The 19,916-nt window shown below is 43.4% G+C and overlaps 1 protein-coding gene across 1 annotated transcript in view; it reads right to left on the bottom strand.

The window, feature by feature from the left end:
* WDR88 (WD repeat domain 88) overlaps positions 1-19,916 on the bottom strand; it is a gene marked incomplete at both ends in the record, with an annotated part of 59,738 nt that overhangs the window by 22,666 nt on the left and 17,156 nt on the right. The window contains 7 exons of the mRNA XM_080645193.1: positions 1,304-1,394; positions 3,208-3,300; positions 9,824-9,892; positions 11,814-11,896; positions 13,605-13,792; positions 17,203-17,332; positions 18,558-18,696. Coding sequence (XP_080501319.1) covers positions 1,304-1,394; positions 3,208-3,300; positions 9,824-9,892; positions 11,814-11,896; positions 13,605-13,792; positions 17,203-17,332; positions 18,558-18,696 — 793 coding nt within the window. The remainder of the gene's footprint in view (positions 1-1,303; positions 1,395-3,207; positions 3,301-9,823; positions 9,893-11,813; positions 11,897-13,604; positions 13,793-17,202; positions 17,333-18,557; positions 18,697-19,916) is intronic.

Below are 19,916 nucleotides of genomic sequence, written 5' to 3'. Positions count from 1 at the left end.
AGAAAACCATAAACTGCTAATCCATTCGCCCAGCAATTCAGGTGGGAAAGTCTCGTCCACAGAAACCTAAGTTTCTGCAAAAATATATGCACAAGAAGGTTCACTCCAGTGTTATTAGTAATAGCAAAAGAACGAGAAACAACCTAAGTGCTCATCACTGAGGACAGACAGTGTTGGTATACGTAGTCCACCCATCCTCCACAGAAAAGAATAATACATCTATGCATGTCTTTTTGTGTTGGAAAATGGAGACTACTAGCAATAGGACTTCTCTTCAAAGAAGAGCCGAATTGCTGAGAGATTGTGAATTTTGACATGTGTAAATAAATGGATGACTACTGACCAGCCACCAGGGTTGAGCAGTCACCAGGGTTGTGACTGAGGAGGGTATCACTAAGCACAGAGAATGACCATCAGGTTATGGTGCTCCTGAGCAGAATTATAGGATGCCAGACAATGGGCACTAAATAAGTGAGTCCTGCAATTAAGTTTTTTAAATGGACCAAGGAGCATCCGAATGATATTTGACATGTGAGCATACCTAATGGGAAAGGGAGCCCTTTGTGTTTGGCAACTGAAACCTTCACTTCTAAAGTAATTATGTTGTGGATATTCCATGGCAGCGGAAGGCGGCAGTCCATGTGCATGGGCATGCTGGGAATTGAAAAGCCTGGAGTGGAGAGTAAGAAACATTCTGTGATAGACATGCCCACCACCTGCCTGTGTAACTAGACTACCTCTGCTCTGGGCAGGTGGCCATCTGGGAGCATTAGACAGGGAGCCACCCACAATCTCCTCCACAAAGGAGGCCTCACACATCTTCCTCTTCATTTCACAAGCCCTTCCTCAGGGGTTGCTAGTCCCAGCCCCCAAGGTCTGCCTTACAGGGCAACTCCAGAGCCCAGAATGGGAATCCAAATGTGTCTGGATGAACACCAGGATATAAAGCTCATAAACAGCAAGAATGCTCCTGAAATTCACATGCACAGTCGTTTTCCAAAAGGATCTAGGTTTATTCTGCCTGAAAACTAAAAGTATCTGATCCTGTTCAATAGGGTGTGTGTAGCTGAGGTGGAACAGTGGTGGGAGCCCAGCGAGGCATGGCTCCTGCCCCAGTCTGACAGACCCACCCAGCCAGGGAAGGGCCCCAGAGAAAGGTCCCTGCAGCCCTGAAACCTACATGAGAGCTGGCCTGTGCTCAAGTCACTCAAAGGGCCCAGTGGCCATCAGTTATCGCCCAAGCTGCACTCCCTTGCGGGTGAGTCCTTCTTTTCTGATGGTGATGAGACCTCTGCTGACAAACTTGCATCCATCCGGCAGAACACACATTTGGTGACTGTTTCAGAAAAGACGTCACTGTCGTAGGTGGAGAAAGGCTTTTCACATGCTTCACACTGACATGAAATGTTTAAAAATAATAGAAAAGAGGTGCTAGTCAGAAGGGATCAAGGCATGCAGTTAGAATTCTCTCACCTAGACCAACCACCTTGGGTTAGGTTAAGGAGAGAGCTGCCTCTCCTCTCGGGTTTCTATCCATGCAAGGGTGGAAATTGCAGGCCACTGAGAGAATGAGCATAGACTTCTCCCTCTCTCCCCACAAAAAGCTATGCAAGTGTTGCCAAGTGTCCTGGGGGCAGGATGCCAAGCCATTTGGCAGTGGAGAGAAGAGGGCGGAAGGTTCTAACCCCATCCTCTGCTCTGTGCAAAGAACCATGGGGCCAAGGGGATATCCTAATTCCTTAACATCCATTAAGGAATTGCGAATAAGCACAATGTCTGAACAAAGCAGGAATTTTTACTAGATGATGAAGTTGCTGAGCATCCTCCTCCATCTCAGAGCCTGTTTCTGGCCAAAGCACACAGAGAACAGTCGATAGGGCAGCCCGGCTCACTCACTACATCTGCTTCCCACAAACAAGTAGCAGCACGATGGGGCAGGGGGGCTCTCGGGCCATGGGCAGAGGTCTCTCGGGAATTCCCATCACAACACCGTCCCCTGAGACAAGCCTGCAAGGTAGCATGCCCCTGCCCTAGCACCCCAAGCTCCTGTGCTTTGCCACCCTTGCCTATTTCAGGATATAAAGCCTGCAGGAGGACAGACCAAGCCCTGTATGGAGCAGGCCCTCTGAGAAATCTGGCCTCTTGAGAAAATCCAGCCTTTTTTAAAAATTAAATCTTCTTTATTCCACAGTATAATTTCTCATGGCCCAACCCCAGAATGACAGGGCTCAGAGGAGGCAGCTCCTGCTGGCAAGTGGAGGACATGGGCCAGCACTGCTCTGTAGCTAGTCAGCTTCCAGGCTCTCAGGGCCAACATGGCCACAATGGCCACGAGAACCTGCTGGCCACAAAAACGAGGTTCATGTAGGTCCCACCCCCCACTTCCCTACCCCGCATCGGGTCCTAAATTAGTCATTCCAGAAGCAGTGGCTCCCAGGCAGACCTTCTGAAAGGAGACAAGCCGAGGTGACTGGGATTCCAAGGGAAGGAAGACTCAAGAGGGCCCAGGGTAGACTCCTCAGCCTCTTAAGGTGGCAGCCAGGTGTCTGCTCCATGGTCCTAGTAGGGACAGGCCTGCACTGGCTGCACCTGGTGAAGCAGAAGATGTGCTCACTCTACCATCGAGATCTTTCACTAAAGAAACACAGGCACCTGAGCCCTTTCCATGGGCAATGGGGCACTGAGAGCCTGACCAGAGGGTCTGCGGCCAGAGTGTAGGAGGCTCAGGCAGTATCCAGCTGTGTGCCCAGTGCTTCCTCAGGCTCATTTCCCAGTCCCCTCACTCCACTTCTCAAATACGTTCCAGGCTCACTTCTGCCTCAGAGTCTCCACACTGGCTGTTCCCTCTTTTGGGAAGTTCTTCCCCTAAACGCTTGCACATCTCACTCCCTCACCATCTTCAAGTCTTTGAACAAATGTCACCTTCTCAATGAGACCTATCCTGTCTACCCTTTGAGCAACCTCCAGCACTCTCATTCCTCTTCCCTATGTTATTTTTCTCCCAATTACTCAGCACCATGTGACTCATTAAATACTTTCTTATTTCTTAGTTTTTCTCCCCTTTTACAATTTAAGCTCCTTCAGGACAAGGATTTCAATCTGTTCATGGTTTCATCCCCAGTTACTGAATGTCTGTCAAAGAATAAATTAATTTGTAGTGGTAACTAATGAAAGCATTCACTTGGCTTAATTTTATCCAATACCAACCTGTTTCACCTTTAAGCCCAGGGCCTTTTTGCACTTGATTACCAAAGGAATTTGGTCAATTTCTTCAATATTCCATAGTCTCATGGTCCTATCCTAAAAAAAGTTAAACAGCAAACCAACGTCACAACATGGGCTCTTTGGGGTGGGGGGACCCAGGGCGGTGCATCTCGTCAGATTACGTGTGGAGAACCTTGACCTGCAGAGGAGCAGAGTTCGGGTGACCTACTGTCAGTTTCTCCAGCACCGTTCCAGCTTTTGCTCTGCAAGCCCCATGTCCCATTTTTCAGCAATGGGTGTGGAAGTTCATAATAGGAGCTGAAAGCAAAATATCTTTAATGCCAAATGGATATGCATAGATGATTCACCTTCCACAGGTCAATACTGTTTTCCACAATTTGCAGTTCACAATAATAGATCATCCATCACTGTGATTCACTCCCAGTGATGCGACTTAAATATTCAACTTAACTGCATTGTAACTCTGAGTTTTAACAGTTTGCCTTTGATTCTACCTATGGATTAACTATTGAGCTTTCAAGGTAGTGCTGATAGAATTTTTAACACTGTGCCTAATGTGATCTGTTTTGTAAGAGTTAGGATAATGACAATGAGAACAATTACAGCATGACGCATACGTCACCAGAAAAGGAAGCTACACAATTGTGTTTAATGACAGTTAGACACATAATACTAGATTAGGGGCCCTGAACATCCTCCAGTATACCAAAAGGCTGCAGGTTTGACACCAAAAGGTTGCGAGTTTGATTCCTAGTCAGGGCACATACCTAGGATGCAGGTTCAATCCCAGGTCAGGGCACATACAGGAAGCAACCGATCCAAGTTTCTCTCTCTCTCCCTCTTTTCTCTCTATTTAATTAAAAACCAACTTTAAAAAATCATTTAGCCCTGACCCTTTTTCGCTCAATGCTTAGACCATCAGCCCAAAAACTGAAGAGATAAGGGTTTGATTCCCAATCAAGGGCATGTACCTCGGTTACAAGTTCAATCTCTGGCCCCAGTCTGGGCATGTACGGGAGGCAACCAACCTCTCTCTCTCCTTCTCTAACTCTCTCTATCTCCCTCTCTCTCTTCCTTCTCCTTCCTCCCTCCCTCCCTTTCACTCTCAAAAAAAAAAAAAAAAAAATCAATGGAAAAAATATCCTTGGGTGAGAATTAAAAGAAAACAGAAAACTGTTTTTTAACAAAACACCTAGACTGGGGAGTAAATAACCAGAACAAAGCATACTGCACGGTATGCAGAAAATAACTGGGGGTTAGGTTTGGTGGAGAAGAAAATGTGAAAAGCACATATGGTAACTGAATGTGGGATGAGATAGGCAAGTTCTAAATTATTCAAAAGTTTTTCATCTTCCACAAAAATACTAATGTGGGAAAAAAAGAAACATAAGGCATCCAATTAGAAAAGAAGTAAAATTATCTTTATTTGAAGATTATATGACCTTGTATATAGTAAATCTTAAGGAATCTACTAAAAAGCTATTAGAACTAATAAACAAGCTTAGTAGGAGTGCAGGATATAAAATCAATACACAAAAATCAATTGTATTTTTATACACTTGCAGTGAGCAATCTTGCAATTGGACAATTCCATTTAGCATCAAAAGGAATAAAATGCTTAGGAATAAATTTAACAAAAGAAGTGCAAAACTCACAGACCAATATCTAAAAAATATTGTTAAAACTAAAAAAGACATAAATAAATTGAAAGACATCCCACGTTCAATGAATCAGAAAACTTAATATTGGTCAGATGGCAATAGCCCCCAAAATGATCTCCAGATTCAACACAATCCCTATGAAAATCCCAGCTGACTTCTCTGCAGATATTCACTAAATATAATCCTAAAATCCATATGGAAATTCAAGGGACCTAGAATAGCCAAAACAATCTAGAACAAGAAGAACTTTGGAGGACTCAAAACTTACTACAAAGCTACAGTTATCAAGATAGGGTAGTTCAGGCACAAGAAATAGAAACATAGGTCCATGAAATAGAATTGAGGGCCCAAAATAAACCCTCACGTTTATTGTCAATCATTTTTGACCAGGGTTCCAAAACATAAAACTAGAAGAACTAGAAAACTTAGACGTAAACATAGGAGTAAATTTTTTATAACACTGGATTAGGCAGTGGTTTCTTAGATTTGACACCAAAACACAAGCAACAAAATACAAAATAGATAAGCTGGACTTCATCAAAATTTAAAATTTTTGTGCCTCTTTTTTTTTTTTTTGGTTAATACTTTTGACTAATGATTACATTATACAATTTCCATTATTCACTATTTTGTATAAAGCCAGTTACAATACACACAATATTTCAAATGCAACAATATGTGTCAAACTACATAGGTCTGCAAAGTTTACACGCCATTATGAAGCTTTATCTTAAAAATACCTTCAGGAAAATAATTCAGATATGGCACCAAAAGCACAGAAACAAAAGCAAAAATAAATAACGGACTATATCAAACTAAAAAGCTTCTGCATAGCAAAGGAAATAGCCTACCCTGGCTGGGGTGCTCAGTGGGTGGAGCACTGGCCTGCGCACCAAAGGCTCTCGGGTTCCATTCCAGTAAAGGGCATGTACATCGGTTCGCTCTCCACCCTTTCTGGTTGGGCTCCTGTGGAAGGCAACAAGTCGATGTGTCTCTCTCCTCTCTTTCTCTTTCTCTTTTTCTCTCTCTCCTTCCCTCTCCCACTTCCTCCCTCCTTTCCACTCTATCTGAAAAGCAATGAAAAAAAATCTTCATGTGAGGATTAACAAAACAGAACAAAAAAAGAAACAATAAAATGAAAAAGAGGCCTGTGGACTGGGAGAAAATAATTGCAAATCATATATCTGATAAGGGGTTAATATCCAAAATATATAAACAACTCATACAAGTCAGTAACAGAAAAACAAAAATTCCAATAAAAAAATGGGTAGAGGAACTGAATAGACATTTCTCCAAAGAAGACATACAAACGGCCAACAGGGACATGGAAAGGAAAGGCTATCATTAAAATGACAAGAGATAAGTGCTATGAGGATGTGGAGAAAAGGGAACCCTTGTGCACTATTGGTGAAAATGTAAATTGATACAGTCACCATGGAAAACAATATGGAGGTTCCGCAAAAAATAAAAAATAGAACTACCATATTACCCAGAAATCCCTTTTCTGGGTATATTTCCAAAGGAAATTAAAACAAGATCCCAAAGAGATACCTGCACTTCCATGTTCATTACAGCATCATTCACAATAGGCATGGTATGGAAACGTATCTTGGCTATTGTGTTTGTCAACAGATGAATGGATAAAGAAGAGGCGGCATGTAGATACAATGGAATATTGTTCATCCATGAGAAAGAAGAAAATTCTGCCATTTGCAACAACATGAACAGACCTTGAGAGTATAATACTAAGTGACATAAGTCAGACTGAGAAAGACAAATTCCTAGAAACAGAGAGTAGAGTAGTGTTTACCAGGAGTTGGGGATAGAATAGGAGATATTGGGCCCTAGCCAGCTTGGCTCCATGGATAGAGCGTTGGCCTGTGGACTGAAAAATCCCAGGTTCACTTCCTGATCAGTGCACATGCCTGGGTTGTGGGCTCGACCCCCAGTGGCGAGCGTGCAGAAGACAGCCAATCAATAATTCTCTCTCATCATTGATGTTTCTAGCTCTCTCTCCTTTTCACTTCTTCTCTGAAATCAATAAAAACATATTTTTAAAAAAGAAGAACAAATAGGAGATGTTGGTCAAAGGGTACCAACTTCCAGTTATAAATTGAATAATGTTGGGTAATCTAATGTACAGCTTGGTGATTATAGTTAATAATACTGTATTATATATTTGAAACTTGATAAGAGTATAGATCATAAATGTTCTCATCACAAAAAAAAAATGGTAATTATGTAACATGAAGGAGGTGTTAGCTAAGGCTATGGTGTTTTTATTTAACAATATATAAGTGTATTAAATCAACAGATTGTACACCATAAACTTATACAATGTGATATATCAATTATATCTCAATAAAGCTGAAATAAATAAAGTAATAGTTAATCCTATTCTGTTTATATTCTCTTTTTTATAAAGTCTTACATATATGTATCTTAAGAATACAGCCTGAAAAAAAAAAGAATATACAGCCTGGCTGATATGGTTCAGTGGTTGAGCATTGACCTATGAACAGGAGGTCACAGTTCCATTCCAGGTCAGGGCACGTGCCGGGGTTGCAGACTCGATCCCCAATATGGGACATGCAGGAGGCAGCCGATCAATGATTCTCTCTTATCACTGATGTTTCTATCTCTTCTTCTCCCTCTCCCTTCCTCTCTGAAATCAATAAAAATATTTAAAAAAAAAAAAAAAAAAAGAATATACACTGAGCCCTGGCTGGTGTAGCTCAGTTTGTTGAGCGTCATTCTGGTCAGGACACATTTTGTCCCCGGGTCATGCGTATAGGAGGCAATTAATCAATTTCTCTCTCTCTCTCTCTCTCTCTCTCTCTCTCTCTCTCCAATAAATACTTTTTAAAAATCTAAATAAATTGCTGTATCAGAGGACAGAAAGAAACATTATAAAATATTTTGTATTTTTCTTAAACATATTTGTTTAATTAGTCCTACTATTAATTACTAATTATTGCTGTTAACTAGTCCTATTGTTGCTTTGTTTAAATAACAGCATTTATGTAACAGAAAAGTAAAACATAAAGAATAAAACAATGTCAAATAAACACTCATTTTTCATATTTTGTTTTAATTTTTACTTTTTCCACTTTACTGAGTTATAACTGACAATCATTTTTCATGGTTTTCTTTGTTTGTTTGTTTCTTTCTTTGTCCTTTTAATCCTCAGCCGAGGATATTTTTCCATTGTTCTTTTACAGCAATTTTTTAAAATGTGTTTTTATTGATTTCAGAGAGAAAAGAAGGGAGAGGAAGAGAAAGATAGAAACATCGAGGATGAGAGAGAATCGTTGATTGGTAGCCTTCTGCATGCCCTTCTGGGAATCGAACCCTCAACCTGTGCCCTGACCGGGAATTAAACCATGGCCTCCTGTTTCCTGGGTCAACACTCAACTACTGAGCAACAATGGCCGGGCTCCATTATTTTTTCAAAAGAGAGTGAAAGGGAAGGAGGGGGGAGAGAGAAAAAAAGAACATCAATGTGAGAGAGACACATTGATTGGTTGCCCCCCGAATGACCCCTGACCAGGGCTCAGATTAAACCTGCAACCCAGGTAGGTGACCTTGACTGGAAATCAAACCAAACCCTCAACCCTTTGGTGTGTGGATTGACCCTCTAACTGCTGAGCAACACAGGCCAGGGCATTTTTCATGTTTTTATCCTATATAATAAAAGCCTAATATGCTAAGTGTCTGGTCGTCTGGTCGGCCATTCAACCAATCAAAGCATAATATGCTAATGATATGCTAAGGCTGCTCAACCACTCGCTATGATGTGCACTGACCACCAGGGGGCAGACGCTCCAACCAGCAGGTTAGCTTGCTGCTGGGGTCCAGCCGATCCAGGACTGAGCGAGATGGGCCGGACACGCCCTGGAGCCCTTCCACGGTCCCTCCCCTGCTGGCCAACTTCTCGCATCCCTCCTTGGCCCCGATCATGCACCGGTGGTGGGGTCCCTTGGCTTGGCCTGCACCCTCTCGCAATCCGGGACCCCTCGGGGGATATAGGAGAGCAAGTTTTGGCCTGATCCCGCAAGCCAGGCCGGGAGACCCCACCACCAGTGCACAAATTCGTGCACCGGGCCTCCAGTATGAAAATAATAACACATAGCCCTGGTGTGGCTGGTGTGGCTTGGTTGGCTGTTGGGACATGCACTGAAAGGTTGCTGGTTTGATTCCCAGTAGGACACATGCCTGGGTTGGGGGTGCAATCCCCGGTAGAGGGTGTGTGTTCTCACATTGATATATCTCCCTCTCTAAAATGAATTTATAAAAAATCTTTAAAAAATAAAATTAAAATATGACACATGGTTTTTCTGTCAGGTGTAGCAGTATCCTGGGTTGGCTCCCAACTAAGTTAGTAATGGTAGGCAGAGTCTTGTCTACAGTCTCATGGATCTACAAACTCTCAGCTTAGAGAATGACATGTCTCTAATAAAGGTGGGGCAAGGTGACTCCCCACCTCTCTGGTCCTCACACCTGGAGGACAGCCCTCAGGATATCCTGGGCTAGTCACTGTGTGCCACTGAAATGGAATCCCAGGATGTAGTGAGGTAGGGAGAGAAGACCCACCTGGGACCTCAGGGTGATCTCTGATCCTTGTCCACAGCTGATGCCTTCCCCTCCAAGGCCTCTTGTTGCCTTTACCACTCACCAGTCTGGCCAGGCCCTTGTTCCAATAAGACTCAAATGCCAGTGGTGCAGACACAGAAATACCTGGTAACTCCCCACATGAGGGGATAGAGGGACCTCATTTCCCTGTACACACAGCTCCCTGTAGGGGGACGGCCTGGCCAGGTGTGGCCCTCAAACTGAGCCTGCCCAACAATTTTACTTGACAGCAGCGCTTCTGTTAATCACCAATTCTCACAAATACAATGGAGATTTTAAGTCACTCAAAGGTTGGCCACTTTTACCTTTGAAGCAGACAGGATCCATTTCTTGTTGTTGCTAATGGCAACATCCATCACCCAGTCATTATGGCCCTGAGGAAAACAGAATTTTAACAAGGATCTAGAGGAAAGGTTTTGTAGAACAACAAAAACAAAACAAAAAAAGTGAAGAACCCAATGTTGCTTACATATAAGAGTAACTACTAGTAATTGTGCTTCCCTGGTTTCGCCAAGGACATTTAAGGTGGAATACAGAATGTAAAGGCTTGTGGTACACATGTATGTCTTTTTTATTTTCTTTATTTTTAGAGTGAGAAGAAGGGAGAGAGATAGAGATAGACACATCGATGAGAGAGGATCATCGATTGGCTGCCTCCTGCACACCCCCTACTGGAGATTGAGCCCAAAACAGAGGCATGTTCTCTGACCAGAAATGGAATCTGTGATCTCTTGGTGCATGGGTTGACGCTCACCCACTGAGCCACACAGGCTGGGCCTTCGTGTGTTTTTTAAAAACAGGAGGACAGGAAAAGAATTATTGTATTCCCAGCTGGTGCCAGAGCACCTCTTGCAGGCTTTTGCTTTCTTTGTTCTAGGGCAGTGGTCGGCAAACTCATTAGTCATCAGAGCCAAATATCAACAGTACCACGATTGAAATTTCTTTTGAGAGCCTAATTTTTTAAACTTAAACTTCTTCTAACGCCACTTCTTCAAAATAGACTCGCCCAGGCCGTGGTATTTTGTGGAAGAGCCACGCTCAAGGGGCCAAGGAGCCGCATGTAGCTCGCGAGCCGCAGTTTGCCGACCACGGTTCTAGGGAATACTACTCACAGGTCCAATTGGTGAGAGGGCTTTTGGCTTCAAGTGACTACAAACTTAAGCAAATGGGGGATAGTTTTCCTCAGATACAAAGGAGCTCAGAGGAGATGGATACCTTTGCTGACCAGACATTTGATGACGTCAGGGCTCTGTGTTAGCATCCTTATCACTCTTTGGCCTTTCTCTTATGCAAAGAGGTGGACAGTGAGGCAACATGGTTTGGTAGGAGGACAGGAAACCAGAGAGAAGGTTAAACTGATGTGCATAACAAAAGGGCAAGAATTTGAGGGTGGAAGAAAAGAGAGAGAGAGAGGAGAAGAAAAGTTAGTAGAACAAATGAACAGGAGGACAAAAGGACTTAATTTTAAGCACAGGACTGTTGAACATTCAGTTTTAAGCCATTTATTTGCTTACATCCTTTTGCCCCTCCAAACGCTCGGAGAAGAAAGCTCAGACAGACCAGCCTTGGGAGGCTGAATGTTGTGGTGATCAAGGGGACATTGTCTACATTTGGTCACAGGGAACAGAGAGACCAAGACTCATGGATGCAAGCATTCCCAGCCAAATGTGCCATGAAATCATAGGATCAGGGAGTGTGCAGACATTTTAGGGTGGAGCAGCGGCAGTGAAGAGGCCGGTCCTGGGACCACCTGACCTCTGGATTCTGGCCGTGTTGGATAATCCGTGCCCTTATTATAGAGCTACTTTGAGTGGAGTCTTCTCTAACTTGCAGCCAAAAGCACCCAATTGACGCCCTCCATTTTGGAGCCCACAGCTTTCTGTGCGCACCTCACTGTGGCATTCAGCCTTCTGCACAGTAATTTCTCTTGTTCTTAAACACTTTCCCGTCTCTGAGTTTCTGCATTTGCTTTTCCATCTGCCTGAAATTCCCTCCCTCAAGAGCCTCACTCATCCTGTCCTTCATTGCCATCTGATTCTCAATTCAAAGGCCACCTTCTCCATGAGGCCCTCCCTTCCCACCCACCACGGACTTATCCCTGCCGTCGGTTTCTATCACATCACCGTTGTGGTTTCTCCATTTCACTCACACTGTTGATGATTTGCTTGTCCTTCCCCACAGGGGTATCAGCTCCACAGGTGACATCTAGGTCTGCTTTCTCCCAGCATCCACCACCCCGCATGGAATGACTAAGGAACAAAGCTCAGATGCTCTATCTGATGCTGGAATTGGTACCTTCAAGGAGAGCTTCTGGTAGCCTTCTCCTACATCCCAAATAGCCACAGTCTTGTCGAACCCTCCAGACACGAGAAAAGATGCTGCAACACAAAATGAGAGTCTCAAGGCGTCATCTTCCCAGCCAACTGCTTCCTCCTGTGGGAGGTCCCAGCGGGCCTGAGGCTGCATCAGTGAGGCGCCTCATGGCTCACTCTGACGACACTCTGACCCCTTCCTGATGGTTCAACCCCAATTACAGTTGATTCTCATTACTAATGGTAGTTACATTCTGTGAATTCATTGCAAAGACTGAATTAGCAAATACTGAACCACTGTTCTTAAGGAAAATACAGGGTTAGGTTCCTGTGAGCCTCTGGTCACATTTCCTTAACCGATCAATACATAACCTTGTTTAATGTCAGTTTCTGTTTAAAGACACCTTATTTGATATATATTGTTTATTCGTTAGAACTGAATTCATGGCCATCAGTTCTCTAACTCTTGCCTGAACGAAGCTTCTGTAACATGTGTTTTCCCCATAAAGCATATCACAGCCTTGTCTCACTTAGGAACACTGGACAGCACTGCAACCCTGCAACTCACCAACTAAAAGCTCAAATTGTGGAATGTGGCACTAAATAGACCACAAAAAAAGTACACGTTATAATAAGAGAGATGAAACAAGAAGGCACTGAGTCACCTTGTTCAACTTCAGTGGGAATGCATGCACAGGCTAACTCAAGCTCCCCGCTGCAATTCACATATCCATGAGTGACCACAAAAGTGCCATGAGTATTGACTTTAGGGTCACAAATTAATTTTAGCATGTAATTTACAAAGATGGAATCTGCAAATAGCAGCGATTGACTGTGCAACCCTGAACCCAATAAAGCCAAGAATAGAAACTGGCAGGGCGCCTCATAATGGGGTCTGACTTACACAGAGGCTACTTCTGAAAAGGAAAAGTTATTCAGAAAAACCCTTGCATTTCTCAAGTCATACTGTGATTGTGTGGGTACTGGCTGGGTGCTCCTCACACACACTCCATGAGGATGGAGGAGTTTAACCTTTGGCCCCTGGGTATCAGGAGCAGTCACTCCCCCTCTGGGGTTAACTGCCATGGCAGCTTATTGTCATTGCCCTTCATCTGGAAATAGCTTCCCAATTTCCCTCACCTATTATCAGTCCCTCTGCTTCAGAGTGTACTGACCTTAACCTCTAACTCTGGAGATGGACAAGTCACTCAGATCAGGCTAATCAGTACCTTTCATCACCTGCTAAAGTGATTGGTTCAGAGATGGGCATGTGACCCATGCTGAGCCAATGGGAGTCTTCCATGGGACTTGTGCTGGGACCATCAGAGGGAGCTTCTTTTTCCAGGAGTGCCAGCAGCCAGAACCGCTGTTGGCTTGAACCACCAGGGGCCACTTTGCCTATTTGGGGAAAATAGCAATACAAGAAAGAAGCTGATCTAAGTAGAAGAGTTGGCTCCCTGGCAACATAGTCTGAGTATCTGGACCCAGCCACATCTCAAGTGAGACCTGACCCTGGACTTTCCCATTGCAGGAGTTAATTTCTTTTGCTAGTTACACCACATTGAACGGAATTTCTGTCACTTACAAACTATGTCTATGAATCTCTCTCTTGCCTTTTTCTTGTTTGTTTGTTCTTGTGAAAAAGAAATCCACCTCGCTGCCAGCAGCATTGAAAATCAGCTCTGTGCTGAGGAAAGTTCATGTGAATGAAACATGAGGTACTCTGCCCAGCATTCCCACAGGTGCAGAATCCTCCTAAGTGTGTATTACTCACTGTCTCTGGCAAAGTGGCAGGAACTCACAGAACCTTCATGGCCGTGCATCAGAGTTGCACAGGCTCCACGGTTTCGAAACTCCCCTGTATGGATGTTCCATATTTTTAAGGTTTTATCCCAAGAACTTGTACACAGGAAATGGCCGCTGAAGGTAAAACAGCAGCTTGAGATTGCATTGGTATGTGCGCTGGAACAGATGGAAGGGTGCACATGTTAGCACTTGGTTCCTACAAAATCTGATGACCCACCTACATGGGGGGAGGGTGAAGGGAGAGGGCATTGGAGCTGATGCCCTGTGACCTATGGACTTCATTCCTGCTTACCGTGGTCCAGACAGTAATTGCTCTATGTCTCACTGTCCTAGGATTTCTCAATCCTGGCAATACTGACATTTTGTACTGAATAACACATTGTGATAGGGAACTGATTTGCACATTGTGATATGTTGGGTGTCATCCCTGGGCTCTACCCACTAGATGCCAGTAGCCCTCATACCTAGTGTGACAACCAAAACTGTCTGCAGACACTGCCAAGTGTCCACTGTGATGCAAACTGCCCCTGCAGAGAACCGCTGCACTATCCAGAGCTGCTTGAGCTTGAGGAAAGAGAGCAGCTGGACCAGCTGTCCAGATGGTTAATGGACTCACAGCCCTTCAGGCCTGGGTGCTGGATCACATGCCTCTCCTGCTCAGTCTCCAGCTCCTCTCTCCCCAGGACATGGAGCTTGGCAGTCTCCCCAGCCCCCCTGCCCCCTCCTCTTTACCGCAACTGCTCATTCTCTTTCTCTCTTTCTCCCTCTCTCTCTGTCTGTCTTCAGTGTCATTAAAGCATATTTTAATGCTGTGCTTTTATTTACTATAGTTTTGGGTTATCCATTCTCAATTTTTAAATATCTTCTTGTTTTGGAAAAAAAAAAATCTGTGAGCATTTTGCTGCTTCTTTTTGTTGTTTGTCATCCTCAAAGTATTTTCCCCATGATTCTCATCTCCTGTTATAGACAGATTTTTCATGCAAATCTATGAACATAAATGAGCATCTCTTAGTTGCCCGGATCATAAAATCAATCCTTTTACCTGAGGAAAGGATTGGACAAAACTGTTTTCTAGTGCTCAGGTCAGAGTTTTGGACTCTGTCTCAGTTCTTTGAAATGTACAAACTGAGCAAGATCAATGTGGGTCGGGGGGAGGGTGGGTAGGAGTCAACTTCCCAGGGGCGTCCAGGGTAAAACTTTCCAAATTCCTGTGCCTATTGGGCTGAGAACCATCTCAACATCCAGACACTCTCACTGGGGTTTAAACCTGGAGATGGACAATAAAGGCCTCCCCAGAATCTGGACACTGTCATTGGGGTTCAGACCAGGGCTATCTCTCTTTTCCAGGATGGGTTCTCATTTCAAACAAATTCCACTTCTCATAAAAGACCATTTTTCTTAGTACCAATGTTTGGGGGAAGTGCTTGTGTTGCACGTGCATGTCTGGACAAGATGGAGTCAATGCACTCCTCTCTATTCCTCCTGCACAGTGCAGATAACAACCCTGGGCATTTACAGAGCAAACAGAAGACTATGAAGGGTGGAGAAAAGAAGGCTGACAAGCCAGGACTCTTGGGACCAAAGGAGGGCATGCTGTGAGGCCCTAGGGTTTTCTTTTTGCTTCATATATCCTGGCCTGGGTACTGGAAAACCTTGTAACAACAACAAGGCAAGGGAGAACAAAAGAAAAGGCCTCCAAATGAACTCCTTCTCCCTAGCCAAAGGAAGAGCCTAAGAAAACGGAACACCTTTAGACAATACCTACCTTACTCCAGCCAAATATCCTGGGGGAAACTACAGTCCCATCCCTATCTCTTTTAAGTAGCCATGCTTTGATGGGCCCTGGCTGGATGGCTCAGTTGGTTGGAGTGTTGTCCCATGCACCAAAAGGTTGCGGTTCAATTCCTGATTAGGGCACATACCTAGGTTTTGGGTTTGGTTGAGGCACATACAGAGACAACCAACTGATGTTTTTCTCTCACCTCTCTCTCTCTCCCCCTTCCCCTCTCTCTAAAAATCAATTAGCCTAGCCAGTTTGTTTGGTGGTTAGAACATCAGCCCACAGACTGAAGATCGTGGGTTCGATTCCGCAAAGGCATGTACCTTGGTTGCAGGCTCGATTCCCATCCCCAATTGGGGCATGTGCAGGAGGCAACCAATCAATGTGTCTCTCTCACATCAATGTTTCTCTCTCTATGTTTCTTCCCCTCCCTTCCACTCTCTCTAAAAATCAGTGCGGGGGGGGGGGGGAGGGGAATATCCTCAGATGAAGATTAACAAAAAATAAAAATCAATTAGAAAAAAATCCTGTGGTGAAGATTAAATTTTTAAAAAATGCTTTGATGGGCAATTACAATCACACTTGAAACAAACAAAAAGATAGAAATCCTCAGCGAAAAAAAAAAAATAGAAGATATAAAGACTGATCAAATGGAAATTTCAGAACTGAAAAATACAGTAACCAAAATTAAAAACTCAATGGGGAGAACAGAGGAGAGCATTAGTGACTATGAAGGCAAACAATATAAATTAACCTAACAAAAAAATGGGGGGGGGGAACAGAACCTCAGGAACCTGTGGGATTATAACAAAAATATCTAAGCATTTGTTTCACCAGGGTTCCAGAAGGAAAAAAGAAAGAGGGTGGGGCTGACAAAGTAATCAGAGAAATTATATCTGAAATGTTACCAAATTTGGCAAAACACATAAATCTATAGATTCAAAAATATATTATTCCAACTAGAATAAATTCAAAGAAATCTACACCCAGACACATCATAATTAAACTTCTGAAAAGTGAAGACAGAGTAAAAAATCTTGAAAGCAGCGAGAGAGAAATGATACCTCACCTAAAAGGGAGAAACAATTTGAATGACAGTGGATTTCTCATCAGAAACCATGGAAGCCAGAGAAAGTGACATGACAGTTTTTACATGCTGAAAGAAAAAAACTTGCCAACCCAGATTTATATATCCAGCAAAAATAGCCTTTGGGAATGAAGAGGAAATCAAGACATTTTCAGATTAAAGAAAACTAAGAGAATTTATGGCCCTCTGACCTACCCTAAAAGAATGGCTAAAGGAAGTTTTTCTAAACAGAAAGAAAGCAGTAAAAGAAAGAAAATTGGAACATCAGAAAGGAAGACAGAACATAGTAAGCAAAATATGGGTAAATATAGTAGACTTTCCTTCTCCTCTTGAGTTTTCTAAATTATGTTTCACAGTTGAAGTAAATATGTGTGTGTGTGTATGTGTGTGTGTGTGTGTGTGTGTGTGTGTGTGTGTGTGTAACAAAATATTTATGTTTACTACTTGCAAACGTTAAAATCAGTTAAGATTATGTTGGCTCACATTGAGACAAATGCACCCAAAGCCTGTCCCATCCCACAGGTCACAATTGGTGGTTTCCCCGGCCTTTCCTTTCCCCCTCTGCAGCCTCTTCATAGCACCTGTGACCAAGTTGGAGATGCCCAGCATGGATGCTGGCTAACAAGCTGAAGGTATGCAGGCCAAACCCTGCCCCCTCCCTGCTGCAGGATGCTGCCCAGCTTCCTGGCCCCTCCTCACTTGTTGATGGTGAGCAGGGTGGCCTGGGATGTAATATCCCAGATCTTGATGCTCTTGTCCAATGAGACGGAAGCCACCTTCTGGCTATCAGGGTCGAAGCAGCAGCCTGTGACTGATCTTTTGTGATGATCTGTGGCACAGGGAAAGGTCTCATTATCCATGTTCTACATCCTGAGCCACTTGCTTCTCATGGCCCAGAGGCTCATACTACTCCCCGACAGTGACAACAGTCCAGAAACACCATTCCAGTTCTCACACGTTCCTGAGTGCCTGCCACATGCGCCAGGCTTTGAACAGGAGCACAGCCAATCTGCTCTCTGTCCCAGCAGAGCTCCTAGTCTGATGGGGATTCACCCTTGAGTGGGCAATGCCCCACAGCATGCCAGGGGCCATGAGAGGAGGGCGAGGTACCTCACAGCTCCTGGCCAGCAGAAGTCTGGCCCAGCCTGGGAAGCCCTGAGAGGTCAAGGAAGCACCCAGAAGTTATCAAGGGAAGCAGGAAAGGAAGAGTGCTCTAGGCAGAAGGAACAGCATGATCAAAAGCTTAGAGGTGGGACAGGGCATGGAGAAGCATAGTGAGCAGCTAGAACCCAGAGAGTGAGGAGAGGTAGAGTAGGAAGTGATACATCAAGGGAAACATACAAGCTATGGAGCACTGCACATATCATGGGTCCACACTGATAAAAACAGACATAAAGCACATATGGGAAATAACACTGCATGTGCAAACACACACACACACACACACACACACACACACACAGTTCAGGAAGGTCACCCAGCAACGTATTGTTTATAATAGGCATCTCTGGGCAGGAGACAGAATAGGTACAACAGTCTTTAACTTTTGACTTTACACACCAAATTTTATAACAAAGATTATGTACTTTTTAATTATTTATTTTGCTGTAACTGTCAACTGACAGTTATAAGGATAATGTGAAGAGATCCTGTATGCCCAGTTTCCCCCAATGGTCGCATCTTGCATAATGATATATCACCACCAGGAAATTTACACACAATAATTATTATTTTAATATTTAGAAAATAGAGCAAAACATTAAGAAGGCTGAGCTTCCATTCAATAGGAGAGTGGGCTTTAAATGTTCACATAAGGTTGGAGCCGAACATTGTTTCATTTATTACAAGCACAAACTGTTTGAAAAAGTTTAACTGATGAGGACTAGTCTTGGTATTAACAGCCAGGGTTTTTAGCAATCCGTGTCCCATCTTTAATTATATGGCTCATATTATTACAGTTTCACCAAATAAAGCAATTGAAAGTCAGTCAGTCAAGTGACAAGCATCTGTTACCATGGCCGACAGAACAGAGCAGGGAACCCAGGCAAACTCACCTTTGATATGTGACACAGTCATGGCGTTTCTTGCGTCTGTTATACAGATTCCATGATCCACATCCAAGCCCGAGACCACATATTTACCGTCAGGAGAAAAGTTACAGGAGGTTATGAAGCCTTCATGTCTGATCTTCCACTGAAATAGGGCAAGGGTTAAAAGGTTGTTTTCTCTCTAGCCCAGCTGCTCAGTAGAGCTTTCTGTGGTGATAAAAATGTTCCATCTATATGCTGTCCAATAGCCTCGCCACTGGCCACATGTGGCATTGAGCACTGATAGTGGGCAAGTGCAAATAAAAAACTGAATTTTTAAGTTCATTTGGTTTTAATTAATAAGTGTAATTAATTAATTAATCTATGTCCAGGATTGATGAACAAGGGCAGGGAGAGCACCCAGCAGAATGGGCAGTGAGGTTTTAGTAATGGCCAACTTTATCCCTGTTCATTTTGGCAAAGAAATGAAAGAAACCTCCAAAATAGAAAAACTGGCTGGAGGCAAGAACAGGAAATTTACTACTACAAGAGAAGGAGTAAGCATTTGATTAAATGCTTAAAGGTCAATGGTGGTCTCATTTTCACCTACAAAACTTGTTAAATTTTTTTAAATTATGATAACTGATATGTGAGGGTCGGAGACAGTGGGCTCTCCTCCAGTGCCTAGGGTATGAGTTGGGACAGATTTCTGGACAGCAATTTTAAAAACATCATGTTTCTATACCAAATTAGTAATAAATCCAGCTCTATATCCAAAAAAATATTGCTGCATATGTATAAAAATTATACGGAAACTTTCCTTGTTGTATCATTGTTTATGCCAGAGTGAAAGCAGCCAAGTGTCCTGTACCAGGGAATGGTGGAGCACAGCATGACCTATTTGTCCCATGGAATCCACACACCCATTAAAAAGCATGATGCTGATGTGTACTGAATGATACTATGTTGTTAACAGAACATACTTGTCTGTGTTCCTATGTAAACATATGTAAACATAGGAAAAGAGACAGCAAGATGTTAACTATAATCTCTGGAGATTTTAAGGTTTTTAATTTTGGGTAGTTTTTTTTTTTATCTTGACTTGTCTTTCTAAAAAAAGTTTACAATGAATATAAACTGATCTTTGCACTAAGAGAAAGATTTTTTTTTAATCCTCACCTGAGGATATTTTTCCATTGCTTTTCAGAGAGAGTGAGAAGAAGGGGAGGAGGGGAGGAGGAAGTGGAGGAGGAGGAGGAGGAGAACGAGGAGAAGGAGGAGGAGGAGAGAGAAAAACATTGATGTGATAGAGACACAGGGATTGGTTGCCTTCCCTATGCGCTCTAACCAGGGCCAGAGATGGATCCTGCAACCCAGGTATGTGCC

Source organism: Plecotus auritus (assembly GCF_963455305.1).
Source record: "Plecotus auritus genome assembly, chromosome: 10".
Classification (NCBI taxonomy): Eukaryota; Metazoa; Chordata; class Mammalia; order Chiroptera; family Vespertilionidae; genus Plecotus; species Plecotus auritus.
This window is presented reverse-complemented; position numbering and strand designations above follow the sequence as displayed.